This window comes from Rhagoletis pomonella, unplaced genomic scaffold (genome assembly GCF_013731165.1).
Source record: "Rhagoletis pomonella isolate Grant_MI unplaced genomic scaffold, Rhpom_1.0 Rhpom_scaffold_00006, whole genome shotgun sequence".
In the NCBI taxonomy this organism is placed as follows: domain Eukaryota; kingdom Metazoa; phylum Arthropoda; class Insecta; order Diptera; family Tephritidae; genus Rhagoletis; species Rhagoletis pomonella.
Genome location: NW_023458560.1, coordinates 24,016,426 through 24,032,412, shown reverse-complemented (window position 1 = coordinate 24,032,412; position 15,987 = coordinate 24,016,426). Strand labels below are relative to the sequence as shown.

The window sequence follows — 15,987 nt, the reverse complement described above, 5'->3', positions numbered from 1 at the left end:
ATATCTTGGTAACCGCTACACCAATTTCTTCCAAACTTGGCACAGTTGTTGGTCCTGGTACAGCATACCAACTGGCCGAAAATTTCTAAAATCGGACAATAACCACGCCCACATCCCATATAACGGTAATTTCGAGAAATACAAAATCTTCGATAAATCAGTAAATATTGAAGCTAATTTATTCAAAATTGATGATTGCAACAATTCTTTACCAAGAAATACGTTTATGACAAAATTTTGGAAAATGGGCACCGCCCACTTGTGATCACATATATGTATCTCGCTAACCGTTCTAGCAATTTGTACCAAGCTCGGTATGGTTATTGTGCTTGCCACATAAAAGCAAACCGTTGAAAATTGTTGAAATCGGAATAAAATTGAGGCCGCTTTTCATATAACGGTAAATTTCAGATATGCTTGAAACTGCAATATTTCGAAATTTAAGGACGCTAATTTACTTAAAATGTATACACCCCGGCTTATCATGTAGCGGTAGCTTTCGGAAAGGTGGAAAACATATATTTAATACTTGCGCCGGGTATTTAATGTTCGGCTCCGCCCGAACTTAGACTTTCTTACTTGTTTTTTTTTACTTTTTTTTAAAAAAGTCAGCAATTAACCGTTGTTTTTTTACTGATATTTTTTCAGTCAAAAGTAAAAGTTAAAACTTGACTTTTATTTTTTCGGTCAAATATAAAAGTTAAGATTTTACTTTAATTTTTTTCGGTGATAACCTCCTCCTTTTTTGGAAGTCGGTCAAAACTAAAATAAAATCAACTAAAGTAAAGCATTAAGTAGGGCGTCAGAGAATTTGAATGCCATCCGTGTGTGACTCAGTACACATAGCTCTCTTAAGGGTAGAAAGGGGTTGTTAATACCACAAATGTGTATGAATGTATTTATTTATCAATGCAATGTAGCTACATATACAAATTCTCAAACCAACAGATTTGATGAGTAAGTAAAGCTTTTTTTGGCGCTGTTTGTTAGCTTTAAGCTTCTGCTGCTACTGTTGACTTCTTGACGGTGTATTTGTCAATGCCGCTCTCAGTGCTGCCACACATCGGCTTTTCCTACCAAAACTGGTAGGTTTTTATCCATTTGCTAGGTTGGTAGGCTATTTTGGATTTTGCGACACTAACATTTATTAGCGAAAAAATGGACAATATGTATATTAAAACCGATTCAGCAACCTTATTTACAGAAATATTTCAGCGGTACATTCGTGTAACGGCGACCGCAAACATGTAAATATGCCTGATTCCTAAGTGCAAACGTATAAGTACCATATAAATCGACACCTGAGTGGGAGATCGACCTATCTCGCCAACTAGTTCGAAAACCCCCTATCTCAGAAAACTTTTCAAGAATGCCCTATTACAGAATTTGGTTGAAGAGCGCCCTATCTAAAAATTCGGTTCAAAAGTGCCCTATCTCAGCATATTTTCAATAAATTTTCAAGTGAGATAGGGCGTTTTTGAACCAAATTCTGATATAGGGCGTTTTTCAATGAAATTCTGAAATAGGATGTTGCTTAAATCAAATTATGAAGTAGGATGTTCTGGAAAAGTTTTCTGAGGTAGGCCGTTTTCGAACTGGCTGCCGGGAGGCGAAGTATCTAGGAGTGACTCTGGACAAAAGACTCAATTGGAAATCACATTTCTCGAATGTTACCAACAAGGCTACAAAGGCGTTTTATGCCTGTCAGAGACTTCGTGGTAGGACTTAGGGAATATTACCCAAACAAAAGTATTGGTCTTTCAATACGGTAGCAAAAACCGTTGTTATATATGCTGCACTGGCCTGCTGGCCAAAAGCTAAGAAAGTAAACGCGAGTGGCACCTTAAGCAAGCTGCACAAAATGGTCCGCGTGGCCATCACAGGAGCAATGCCCACCTGTTCAACGGATGCCCTTGGTGCCATTACAGGAATTCTTTCTTTGTCTATTCTGATTGAAAAAGATGACCTCTGGAGCGATCTACGGCTGCCCAATACGATTGGCATAAAAATTGCAGATCTCGGGGGTTATTTGAAGATTCTTAAGGTAAGAATTCCTGAAAGGCACTGCTGTAAAGTGATAATTAACTGTTAATGACGAAATGTCCTAAGTATGGTATACCGACGGATCGAAGATGGATGACGGGAGTAGGCGTACTTATACCTAACCATTTTCCAGGCAGAAGTCTGTAGAAGGACAAATGGGGCCAGAATAAATATTATGTCGGCAAGTTAGGCAGCGTTAAAGGTCTTAGACTCTTTTAAAATGGCATCAAGGCTTGGGGACAACTGTAAAACACTACACAACCACCTGAGGTCCACAATGGCATAACGCTAGGGTGGGTTCCGGGAGATGAAGGGTACATCTAAAGGATACATTGCATAACTACTTAGGGGCTGGGAAGAATCTCAGATTGCTGCCCACTGGCGGAAGTCAAAGGGAATGAGAAATCAAAGAGATTCATAAGTCCCTCCAGGAGGAATTCCGAAAGACTTCTTGAACTTACCCGGGAGGCTCTTAGAACTCTTACTGGTATCCTGACAGGACACTGCAAGTTAAGGTAGAATTTGAATAAAATAGTGCTATCTCTAGAGACGGATTAGATATTTTGTGGGCTGGGTTTAGATCTTCTCAGCTCGTAGCGCGAGTATTCGCGACGTAATAATAATAATAGGGGTATTCTCTGAGTCTTGCAAAGCCCTTGCACGGTGCACGGATTGCACGGTTTGCAAAGCTGTCCCATACGAAAACCGGTTTTAACCGTGGAATCTGTGCACCATGCAAGGGCTTTGCAAGACTCAGAGAATACCCCTAATATGTATGTGTAAAGGGACATTTGTATAAGCCTATACAGAAAAACGAATTGTTATACACAGTTAATTTGTTTTTATTGTACTAGCTGCGTTTTAGTTTTACTAAATGTTTTGTTATCTACATTTTTAATAAACTCGAAATTAAAAAAAGATTAATCAAAAACTCAAAAAAAATTTTGGTGGGTTTTAGTTGGAAATTTTGGTAGGTAAAAAGATTTGACGTGGCAACGCTGGCCGCTCTATAATTTTTACGCTCTTTTGAGCAGCCCACTCCCCAATGAAGCTGCTCCCTCCATATGTCTAGCAAGCGATTAACTTCAGTCAGGTCGCGTATTTGTATGGCAAAACATGTCGTAAAGCCAACGAAAGCATGAAATCGAAGGCAATAAAACAGTAAACTTCCAACAAAAATATTGACGACAAGTAGACGATTTTTATAGTAAAAAATTGCATACAAATTAAATGAAAACGAATTTTGGGAAATAATTAAACACGCAAATGATTTAGTGAATTTTAGTAGTATAATTTTTTTAAACGGAAACGATTTATATAGAAACGTACAAAACGAATGTAATGGCTTTGAATGCCAAACGAAATGGTTGATCGATTTTTTGCGATGATGACAATTGGATAGCCAAATTTGGTGGTGGAAGTTGAATTCATGTGGAGTGCACACAAGTGAGCACCATACGAAACTGTGATTTAATTAAAATAAATAGATATTTATAAAAAAAACACGCGAGTTTAAGAGGTGCATAGTTAAATTTTTTTCAACTTTTAAAACTTGTAGTTAGAAAATTTACTTGTAATATTCGCACAAGTGCGCGTGTGTATGTATATATGAGTGTGTGTGTTTTAAATAAAAACTAGGTACGCCTTTTTTAATTCAAATAAAACGTAAATAACAAATGGAAAATAATACAAATTATAAAAACAATAACCAGTAGCTCAAACTATACAAATTTTATGAACTTAAGTCAAGGCGGTGCGAGTGTACGTATGTACCTGCGATTCGATTAGCTTTCATAAAATAGTGCTTTGCTGCGAACAGCTGAAATTAGCCGCAATAAAAACAAAAAGCAGAAGTAAAAATTGTTATTTCGATTTGTTGATATTGGCAAATGGAAAATAAACAAGGTCCCGTTGAGATGACTAAAACAAATGTACGATAATTTTATAACAACAATAAAACACACTCGATACACAACTAGTAGATATAACAATAATAAGTGAAAAATAAAAATTTTACAAAATTACAAAGTAAATGAGCGAGTACCTAGCCGGATCAAACGAGGCAGGTAGTTCAGTAGGCCAGAAAAGCAATGCAAAGCGGAGTGCGCGAAAGAAATGTGCGAGATAGTTGATGCAAACCGGCAAATGAATGATTCATGCAATGGTTGGTGAGAGGCTAGCGAATTCTTTAAATTTTTAACGCAAAGAGCTTGCAATGAGTATTCAAGCGTATGGCCACTTCTTCTACAGCACCCTGCGAGGATAATACTCAAAACAAGAGAAATAAGAAAATAAATCAAAAAAGGTTTTGAAATCAAAGGTCACATGTAAAATAGAGACCTCGAAGTGAAAAAAATTTAATTAAAACAAATAAAATACAAACAAGTTGACACACCAGAAGCAACAAATAACAATGCCCTGCTGTATGGGAGAATTCACAATTTAATATGTACTATCTCACGGCAATTATTTGAGAATAATTTGCGTTAAATAAAAAAAAAATAAAAATAAATTCACTTAAGTAAGCTTAAAAAAGCTTTGCACGCAAACGAAAATAAATCATAAAAAAACTCTTCGCTATCATATTGCTACTGCTGCCATAAATAATTGAAATTTATGAAATTACTTATCACGCTCAAACTCCTCGCTCACCTCGCCACTCTGAGCCTTCGATTGTAAACTAAATACTCGGAAAGCGTTGAAAGCCAAAATTCTCGGTTGTATTTTCACGGCTGTTTTATGCTCAATAAACAAACAAACACGCACTCCAATAGTTAGATGTGTCAATATTTAAGGCTTTTGAAAGAACCTTCAACTCGACGATTTAACGAAAGCGCTCTACTTTCTTAGTTCTTATTGGCAATTCGTTTTTATGCTGGCTTCTGTGCGACCTTTTAACATATTTTATTCTACATACATACATACTTTAATTGCGACGAATTTAATTTGTGTCTACATACACCAAGAAAAATTTACATACTACATACATATATAATTACAATTAATCGTAGTTAATTATAAGATGTGCTTTCGCGGCATCTATGAATGCCTCTTCGGCTGTTGTAAGTCAAGAAATACACCTGGTCTAAATGAGGTAAGCAGTAAATTCTTAGCTGGCAAGCAGGATAGCTACTGCTTCTGTCTGGTTATTAAAATATATAATTATTTTAACCTCACTACATGCATGATAAGAGAAATGGCGAAAGAAAGTTCAACGCATTATAAATTTAATTTAAAATCATATCTACATATTATGTATGTATGTACACTAAGGTGGTCCAAAAATGCATGTAAAAAGTTAAGTCAGAATTTTAATACTCTCACCCACTAGGATTGTTCTAACTATACCAAAAAAAAAATGTTTTTTTATTTTGAAATCAAAAAAAATACTTAAGAGGCCGCTCAATGTGCACAAAGCTGTCCATGTATTTTGTATGGGATAAAACAAGTTTTTGTAGAAATGGTATATAATTCTGGATAACCTATATTTTTTATCGGAAAACTTTGTTTTTCTTCAGTAGACTACCAATAATAAGACCCAATTGTCTAAAAGAGACGTCGTTTACCTACTTTTAAACACCAATAACGATATAGTCTTAACAATGGGCCATTTTGAATTTATAATATCTGATATTTACTTACCCCTCTATTCTAACAAAGTCACAAACCTAAGCTCATCACTGCTATGATTTCTACTCCGCGCTAAGTTTTGTGACTCTGTTAGAATAGAGGGTTAAATTTACAGTTTGTGACCTCAAAAGCTCCAAAGTGAGTTTCAAGTTAATTCAATAAATTAAAAAACAACTTCCGCCATTTTGATTTGTTTAATTCTGTACTTCACCCCGGTGGACGAACGTCTAGCCACAATCCGCATAAAAGCGAGATTCTTCAACATCTCGCTCATCTGCGCCCATGATCCGACGGAAGGGAAGGACGAGGCGTCCAAGGATCTCTTCTATGAGAGCTTGGAGCGTACATATGAGCGCCGCCCCCAACACGATAACAAAATCGTGCTCGGCGATTTTAATGCCAAGGTGGGCAAGGAAGGGATTTTTGGCGCCACTGTCGGAAAATTCAGACTCCACGACGAAACGTCCGATGACGGACTGAGGCTGATCGACTTCGCCGGAGCCCGAAACATGGCAATATGTATTACTAGGTTCCAGCATGAAAAGATCCATCAAGCTACATGGCTGTCTCCAGATCGAAAAACGGAAAACCAAATCCATCATGTTATGATAGACGGAAGGCACGCTTCTAGTGTTTTAGACGTACGTACACTCCGAGGGCCAAACATCGACTCAGACAACTACACCCAGAAAAAGGTTTAGTTATAATAACCAAGATTTGGTTATAGTGATCAAGTGGCATAGTTGGATATGGCGAAATAAATATATAGTTCACGAAAGTCTGCAATTTACTTAAGACTTCAAGTTGGGACAAATGTATATTTGTTAATAATTACAAAACGACTACCTTGATTGGACAATATTGTTAGTTGAATAAAATCATTGTTGAGCAAATATAAACAATGCTTTGGTTGATACAAGTTTTCAATTAATTTTGTGAACTTGCTGTAGACTTGAATCAGCTAACTTTTTATTATTAGGAAAAAAGTTTCAGTTTGACACAAATAAAAATTTACTCGATGTTTGTTGTGTTTACTTTCTTCTTTTATTTGCATATATTAAGCATAAAAATACGTACATATTTACATAAGTTAGTTACTAAAGTAAATAATACATATGTATATGTTGGTAAGAATTTCCTAAAAAACAACGATGAAACCCAGGTCAATATCTGCTGGAAGTATACTGCTTTGCTTTTTCCTTAGCTAAATAGACACTTTCAAATTATAATTCACATGAATTATATATCCACTGAAAAACCCCGGTTGGCATCAAACTTTATATTTTTAATTAAACTTTAAACTATGCGCGCACCGAAACAACTCGCGATGATAGCAAAACTGAAACTGAGACAAACAAGTATGGGCATGTCATAGCACAAATGGCGCAGCGATCGACATGCCATAGCTTACTGAGCGCTCTGGGACCACATGCGTGTTTCACCCATATACGAACAGCGGTAGCGGAGCAATGATTTCCACGCACAATGCAATGGTCGGCATACTAGCGCATTCAAACGATTCAATAAGTGGGACTGTGTGCATTGCTCAGCTGGCGCTCTTCGTATGTGCTCAGAGAGCGCTCAACATTCTTTAGAGATAATCACAAGCAGCGTTGCCATTTTAGCCGTTTTCCGGCTAGATTTAGCCGGTTTTGATAGCAACTAGCCGGAGAAAATTCGATCTAACCGGCAGCCGATTTGTTAGCCGGTTTGTAAAAAAAAGTTAGCCGTTTTTAGCCGATTTTACTATATGCCTAATTTTCAGGTGCAAAAAGTAAACAAGTTGTTCGAAAGCAATATTGCAGACCCAATGAAGATTTTTAATGAACTCAATGTTTTACTTTCGCATCTATGCTCCCTAGTGGTTATTAGCGCGGACGCATTTGATCCTATATGCTCCCCGTTGGAACCATACCTTGCTCCATCTCCTCAGTTTTATCACAGTTTTGAATAGTATTTAAAAACAAAAGTAAGCACAAACGCTTCTGACCACGAAGCCGAGAAAATAATTCGAGAAAATGGTCGCTATTTTATTATCACTTTAATAAAGGAATTACGCCAACCCCTCCCTACAAATATTGCCACACTAAAAAAAAAATGACTTTTTTCGGTTGGAAATGCATTAAGAGTAAGGGCCGGTTGTTCAATGTCTGATTAGCACAAATCGGAGGTAGAAGCTCCGGTTAAGCACAACTACTGCTTTATCGATCACATGTTACATGCATGATGTCGAAATCGTCGATAGTGTAGTGGTACTGATAACCAGACATTGAACAACCGGCCCTAATTAAACCAAAAGTATTTGTTCAACTACAGCAACAAAAACGCAAATATAATGCCGACGAAATAACATCCATAGAGATGCAATGGCAACGGTTAACGTTACATACCTGGAGTAATTTAGACTCAACTGTCAATTTCGAAATGCCCTAGAAGAAAACCCTTTTGCTGACCTTTGCAACCTAGTTTTTAGTTTTCTTGTTTTGCCTATAAGTGATGCAGAAGTAGAGCGAATATTTAGTTCAATGAATATAATAAAAACTAAGCAAAGAAATCCAATGTGCGTTAAAACGTTAAACGCTATTTTATATATAAGATACGGTTTAAAACGTGAAGAAAAATGCTGCCATAATTTTACTGTAGATGACGATCTCTTAAAATTAATGAATTCAGGTGATATATACAAGAGTGATTCATTTGATGATGAGGAATATACACTCGATATAAATTAATGGTGTTAACTAGTCTTTCGTTTCTTGCGATTTATTTAAATAAAGCATGTGGATTTTCACTAAAACATTTTAGCCGTTTTTTGCCAGAGTCTATGTGAAATTTCACTAAAACATTTTAGCCGTTTTTAGCCGCTTTTTTTTTGCCAATCTAGCCGGTCGGCCCAAAAAGTTCTGGCAACACTGATCACAAGCATGAATATGTTCCACTCTCAAACCAAATCGTGGTTGCCTCAACTAAGATTTGGTAACTATGACTAAACCACGTGTTGAAAGAAAGCTTATCTGCATTAGCAGAGCTTAATAACATCCTTTTATGAACCAAGGAAATATTTATTAGTATTAACCAAACTCTTCAACTAAATTAACGATTTGTTACAACCTAGATGAATATTAGAAGCTTTAATATATTTAGTTATAATTACCAATCGATGGTAATAGTTCCCAATCCTTGGTAACAGTTCCCAAATATTGTCAAAATTCGGGAACTAAATATCTTTAGTTGTCGAAACTAATCCTTTTTCTCAGTGTCTTGTTGCAGCCAAGATACGCACCCGCCTCTGTGCAGCAAAAAATGTGCGCCCAACAATGCAAGGAAAGCTTAACTGCTCTATGAGAGCACTCTTCAACAAACCGACATACGCGAGCGGTGGAACTACATTTCCCGCTCATTAACTACCGTCGCCGAAGAAGTAGTCGGATTTCAGCGAGCCCGAAAGAACAACTGGTACGATGGGGTATGTCAAAAAGCTGCAGAGAAAAAAGATGCCGCCTACAGGGCCACGTTGCGATCGCGTGCAACGCGAGCCATGTGGGCCGTTTAAGGGAACTGCAGAAGGAATCGAGACTTATTTGCCGCAATAGGAAAAGAAAGGCCGAAATACGTGACTGCGAAGAGCTGGAGTTGATGGCCGACAGCAAAAACGCCCGAAAATTTTACCAGAGGGTTAGGCGACTTACGGAAGGTTTCAAGACCAGGGCGAACTCCTGTAAGAACAACAATGGCGACCTAGTGACCGATGTACAGAATGTACTTAAATTATGAAGGGAACACTTTTCACTCTACTAAATGGTAGCAGCGCTGAAAACATTGGAGAAGACGAGCCCGAGTCCCCAGTCGATGATGATGGAGTAGCTGTCCCACCGCCTGACTATGACGAGGTACGAAAAGCGATTACGCGGCTGAAAAACAACAAAGCTGATGGAGCTGACAGCCTGTCAGCTGAGCTATACAAGTAAGGAGGCGAGGAGTTGATAAGGTGCATGCATCAACTCTTATGCACAGTCAGATGAACGCATGCCCAACGACTGGAATTTAATGTGCCTGCCCAATCCACAAGAAAGGCGATCGCGTCATACGCGCCAACTACCGCTGAATCAGCCTTCTAAGCGTAGGTTACAAGGTCTTATCGAGCGTATTGTGTGAAAGACTAAAGCCCACCGTCAACGAACTGATTGGGCCTTATCAGTGTGGCTTTAGACCTGGCGAATCCACCATAGACCAGATATTCACAATACGTCAAATCTTGGAATAGACCCGCGATAAAAGGATCGACACTCACCATCTATTTGTCGACTTCAAAGCCGCTTTCTTAGCACAAAAGGAAGTTGCCTATACGCCTCTATGTCTGAATTTGGTATCCCCACGAAACTAATACGGCTTTGTAAAATGACGTTGAGCAATACCACCAGCTCCGTCAGAACTGGGAAGGGCCTCTCCAAGCCGTTTGATAGCAAACGAAGTTTCAAAAAGGTGACTCCCTTTCATGTGATTTCTTTAATCTGCTGTTGGAGAAGATAATAAGAACTGAATCGCTCCGGCACAATACTTTACAAGAGCGTATGCCGACGACATCGACATTATCGGTAAAACCAAAAGCTACGTCTGTTCTGCCTTCTCGGGATTAGATAGAGAAGCAAAGAGAATGGGTCCGGTGGTGAACGAGGACAAAACGAAGTATCTGCTGCCATCACACAAACAGTCAGAGCATACGCGACTTGGCGTCCATGTCACTGTCAACAGTTACACGTTTGAAAAAGTAGACGACTTCGTTTATTTGGAAACAAGCATTAACTCTAATAAGAATGTCAGCCTAGGAATCCAACAGAGAATCACTCTTGCAAGCAAGTGCTACTTTGGACTGAGTAGGCAATTGAGAAGTAAAGTCTTCTCTCGCCGTACAAAAATCACACTCTATAATACACTCATCATGCCCGTGTTGGTATACGGCGCAGAAGGATGGACAATGAAAACATCTGATGAAGCGGCTCTTCGAATTTTCGAGAGAAAGATTCTGCGCAAGATTTATGGGCCTTTGCGCGTTAGTGATGGCTAATACCGCAGACGATTTAACGATGAGCTGTATGAGATTTACAAAGACATAGACGTAGTGCAGCGGTTTACAGAAACGCTCTAGCTCTGAAAGTATTCAACGCGGTTCGCAATGCTGGTAACAGAGGAAGAGGAAGGCCTCCTCTGCGTTGGGAAGACCAGGTGGAGAAGGACTTGGCTTCACTTGGCATTTCCAATTGGCGTCAATTGGCACAGAAGTGAAATGACTGGCGTGCTGTTTTGGACTCGGCCAAAATCGCTTAGGCGGTTACAGCGCCAATAAAAAAGAAGAACTCTGAATTTGTCTCCACAATCAGCGACCACAAAAAACCCTGAGAAACAAGATTGAAGCTAATCCGATCGATTTTCATATTGGATCCGCCACTTTGAATTTTTCCAATCCGACTCCAGATCCGTAATCATCGACTCCAAAAACTCTCAAGTGACAAGTTTCAGGCCAATTGATAATTCTTTCTACAGGGCAAGAACAAAGAGAAAAATACGATGCACAGTGAAAGTGTACATTTTATAGAGATGGTAATTTTTGAACAGTTATAAGGAAATTTACACATATCGCGAACAATCAAATGTTTCTATAGCGTATATGACTTTGATGGGTTTATTAGAAGTCACTATTTTTAAAACTCTATTATAACCATCATGAAACAAATAAAAAATATATTATTAAGAGATGTTGTCTTTAAAAGAAGCCACTAGGAATAAGTTGATGTTAAGCCATCAACATATACATATATGTATTAATATCATTAAAATTTCGAAGTCCTTTAAAAAAAATCCTGACGTCAGAGTGAAAAACTAAAAACGAAGTTTTACTATATTTGGCCCATAGTTTCGTGAGTATGTCGATTTCTTCGTGTGTTTTGAAATATTTTTTGTCAATAATTCTTAAGCAAAAAAAACAACATACATATGTATAAAAATTTAGGACACCTTTAATTTCTTCATGATCCAATGATCGGAAGTAAAACGAATTAGTATGGTACCAGCCTTAAAATACCACGTTTCCGGTAAAAAAATACAAATAAAAAATATTATAAATAAAAAACATACAAAAAAAGAATATTCCGACGAATTGATTACCTCCTCCTTTTTAAAGTCGGTTAAAAATAAAGCAAACACTACCGATTATTTTCTGTAAAAAAAAATACCAGGAAAAGTTTCGATAACATAGTAGAATTTTGATGGTGCTTTCGAAAGAGTGGTACGTCAGTTTATTGCCGTATAACTTTTTTTTCAAAATCTTAAAATAAGTGTTATTTCCAGTATCTGGTTGTTATTATGAGACGAGCTATCGGGCACTCTTCTGGATACTTGCTCAAACATATATGTATATATTTAGTACATATTATTCATTTCACCTTTACTGTATTGCTATTGTTATTGCAATGGCTGCTTATAGCACATAAATAATGCAAACGTGTGTGCTGTCGGGCGAGCTTTGCCAAGATGACGACATGGTATGCGCATACATTACTAATAAAATAAATAATGGATATTATAAAAAAAATAAATAAAAATAGTAATAGATAAAATACTTTGTAATGCCATTGCGTTTGGCTGAGATGAGTGTTAAAGTAAAAATTTGTTTTTGCACAATTATATTTGAATATTAATTTGCAAAACATGAGTGCACCCTCATACATACATGTACTAAAATTTAACGTATGTAATAGCATATTTACTTGTGCGTATATGTTTTAGTAATATACACAAATAGGTATACATAAATACCTGGAAATTTACACATTTTTATACACATACATACATATGTACATACGTATATACAACAGGTAATTTTTAAGCAAAAAAACAAATCCGACTTCAAATCTCATATACAAATTTAGGAGTAAAGTTAATTTTTTCATGATCCAATGATCGGATCTAAACCAAATTAGTATGGGACCACCTCTGAGACACTACCTTTCCGATGCGAATTTCGAAATCGGTTGACGTGGTCCAAAGTTATGCGAAACATATATATGTAAACAAAAATAATAATAAAAAATATTCCGACGAATTGATAACCTCCTAATTTTTTTGAAGCCGGTTAAAAATGCATAAAGCTTTAAAAGCGATAAAGATTTGAATGTTTGGTTTCCTTATCAATCAAAATTCATAAAGCATTTAATCTAGCGAATAACAAATGCAGTAAAATAAAGAAATTGAATGAGTATAAACTGCTACGCATGTAGGTATGTTGAACCGCTGAATATAAATCCCAGTCAGAATTGGTTCTATTTAGTGCTATTGCTTTCGACTAAAATTTCAAAAACCAAATTGAAATTGAAGCAGCCCGCGCTAAATTTCTTTACTTTTGTTTCAACGAATAGCTTCTTGGCGCACACATACATACCTGAGATTGAGTGGCTAGAAAAAATGAATGTTTCATATAAGAAACACATATGTACATAATTGGGAGCCGCTTACCTTCTCTCTTTTCGTCATTGACTTTAACCACTTCCAAGACGGTGATGTCAAATTTGATCTGCTATGGCCTTAATATCTGAAGCAGGAAAGGAAACAAATTTCACTTGTTGTTGGAGTCACTATGGAATAGAACTGTGGACGGAAAAACAAAAAACACATTTTTCCAAGCACTCAGGCAGTAATGCCCATTGTACTTAAAGCCCAGAGACAGGGTTTACAGGAAAGGAATATATACTTAGGTGTGGTGGGAATTCATTGCTCCTCTGCAAACTTACCAGACTCCTTTATGAACCTTAGCATTTTGTTGAGGGAAAAAGAATGTATCTCGGCCATTCTCAGTACATCCGACCCAAAAATGTTCCATCTAAAATTGGCGAAGGCCTGATAGTGGCAGAGAAAATGTTCTGTTTTATCCTCATCCTTCAAACAAAATGTACACAGTGGATCGTCGATGATGCCTATGGAGACCATATGTCATCCCCATGGATTGTGCCCCCTAATCAGTCCTATCAGGGTTCGTAGATCACTCCTTCTTTGCCTGAGAAGGACCTTTGCTACCGCCCTGTCAGGCCTTTTCAGGAAACACTTGGTTATTTTACAGGTGTTAATACCGCACCAACGGCTCTCATGAGTTTCGTTTATGAGATCCTTGATGTACCCGGTCGTTGCTGCTATGCTTGGCCCTAAAATTGGCTCAGGTCCAATTGAACGCTTCAGAAAACCGCAGTTCGTCAATTCATCAGTCAGTTCGTTTCCTTGAACACCGTAGTATTCCACCTTGTAATGGGCTTCATCCCCAACTTACATTCTTGGACTATATTTGAAGAGCTCTGAGCGGTTTCCAAGGCCATTAGAGCAGCTTGGCTATCACTGCAGATCCTGATTTTATGTCCGCACCACCTTTCGCCAATTATCCAGTCTGCTACTTTCAGTATTGCAAATACTTCCCATTGAAAGACCGTTGCCATTGCACCCAAAGCAGTAAAGCCATCCAGATGCAATCCAACTCCAGTACCATTTTCAGTCGTTGAGCGATCCCAAGAGAATGTCTGGATCACTCCATTGTTACCTTGTAGGAAATCTAACGACTTACTTTCCTCGAAAGCTTCGAAAGGAGATTCCAGGTATCAATTTGTCTTTAGGTGTCAAAAACAAATGGTATTTCTCTGACAACCTTCTAAACAACTTTCTGTGCCAGAACTCCGATCGTTGCGCCACAGACCAAAAGAAAGCTTTGATCGCTAAATCCAGAGCTCAGATGTATTGAGAATCGACGAGCTATGTTCTCTTTCCCTCGACAAACTGCTAAGATTCATGAAGGAGTCTGGAAAGTTTGAACAGGAATGAATTCTCACTCATATCCCATCGTCTGGAACCTCTCTCCAGGCCTTAAGTACAATAAGCAATACTGCATGAGAGCTTGGAAAAATTGTTTTTGATGGAACTTCATACAAGAACTTCAATTTTATATCCAGCTCTTCACTAGCTATTTAGCGAGCTGGATTATTCTTGTAAAGAGCTGGCTCTTCTATTCTATGGGTGCGCATCGCTAAGGTACTTTAAACGGTGTGTCAAATACATCGGGCGATGTATTGAGGGCTTCTTTCTATAAAGTTTGAAACCGCAGAAATAACCCAGGCCTCCGAACAGTGGAGTGGTAAGCTGTTTAGTAATGCAGTAGATAGGCATGTATGTATGAGTTAGGATAGTTTGTCTGGCAGCGCTCTGATAGATGGAACAATCTTTATTGGCTGAAATGGTACAAAAATAAGCTACCCTGAAAAAGCGGAGGCTATGAGCCGGTTTCTGGAGTTAGTTCTGCCGGAAAAACGCGACAGTGGCCAGTTAAACGTAAACTGGGGTTTAATTAGAGTTCACTGAACTGAATACAGTAATCTACCTTGTCGCTTTGGACTCTGAGTCTAGGTCTGGGGAACCTTCCCATACGTTGCTCTCTCGGATCTTTACTGCGGAGAGCTTGCTGTCCAGATAGATTAGAGGAATGGTAGTTATAGTCTCGGAAGTGCATTGCAACTAGCCATGAACGAAGGGCTCCCGTGACCAACATAGACGCCGTCCGCTGTACCCATTTTATTTTGGTTCTGGATAATGTCTGTAACCACTTAGAAGAGGATGGAATGCACCACAACTGCGTACATCGAGTGCACGATATGGGGTCTCGTATTCCATTTTTACTCTATAACCGCCTGATAGGCGTTCAGGGCGGTAACAGTCTTCCTGAAGCGGTCTTCAACGTTTCCTTCTAGCCGAGTTTCTTGCCTAGAGTTACCCAAAGGAATTAGATCTCGGTTGAAATTGGCCTATCTCGAGCTTGGTGGTATTGGCGTTGCGTCATGCTGAGGAAATTTTGTAGTAACCCACTCAGAACTTGCAAATGTTTACCAGTTGCTATGATTAATATATCTTCAACATACGTCTCGACAACCAATGCTCTTAAGATTTAAACCTAGGACGTTAATGGTTAAAGGGCGTTTTCACGACGGCCAAATTGCGCAATTTCCACACTAATCTCAATTTGGTCATACAAAAAACTGTCACCTGATATTGCGTATAGATCTCAATCTTAGTTTTTGAGATATTCGACTGAGCCTTTTTAAAATGTATTAATCAGTTTTTCGGAACCGACAAAATAGGACCACTGCAACATATAGCTCCCATACAACTCATTGTTCAGATATAACTTTTTGCGATATACATACATAACTCCATGTAGTTAAGGTGAACAAATTTTTTCCCTATTTGCTTATCATAAATAAAAAGTTCACAATGGAAATCAATTTAGTA

The 15,987-nt window shown here is 38.0% G+C and overlaps 1 protein-coding gene across 4 annotated transcripts in view; it reads left to right on the top strand.

Moving 5' to 3' along the window:
* LOC118740527 (galectin-8-like) overlaps nt 1-15,987 on the top strand; it is a 45,232-nt gene that overhangs the window by 17,881 nt on the left and 11,364 nt on the right. The window contains exon 1 of one of the 4 annotated variants that reach the window (XM_036472097.1): nt 3,761-5,137. The exons of 2 other annotated variants lie outside the window; for them this stretch is intronic. In XM_036472097.1, the coding sequence (XP_036327990.1) occupies nt 5,066-5,137 (72 nt within the window). In that variant the 5' untranslated portion in view covers nt 3,761-5,065. Of the gene's footprint in view, nt 1-3,760; nt 5,138-10,996; nt 11,272-15,987 lie in introns of those variants that run through there. One more of the 4 variants, XM_036472098.1, reaches the window with a different exon arrangement.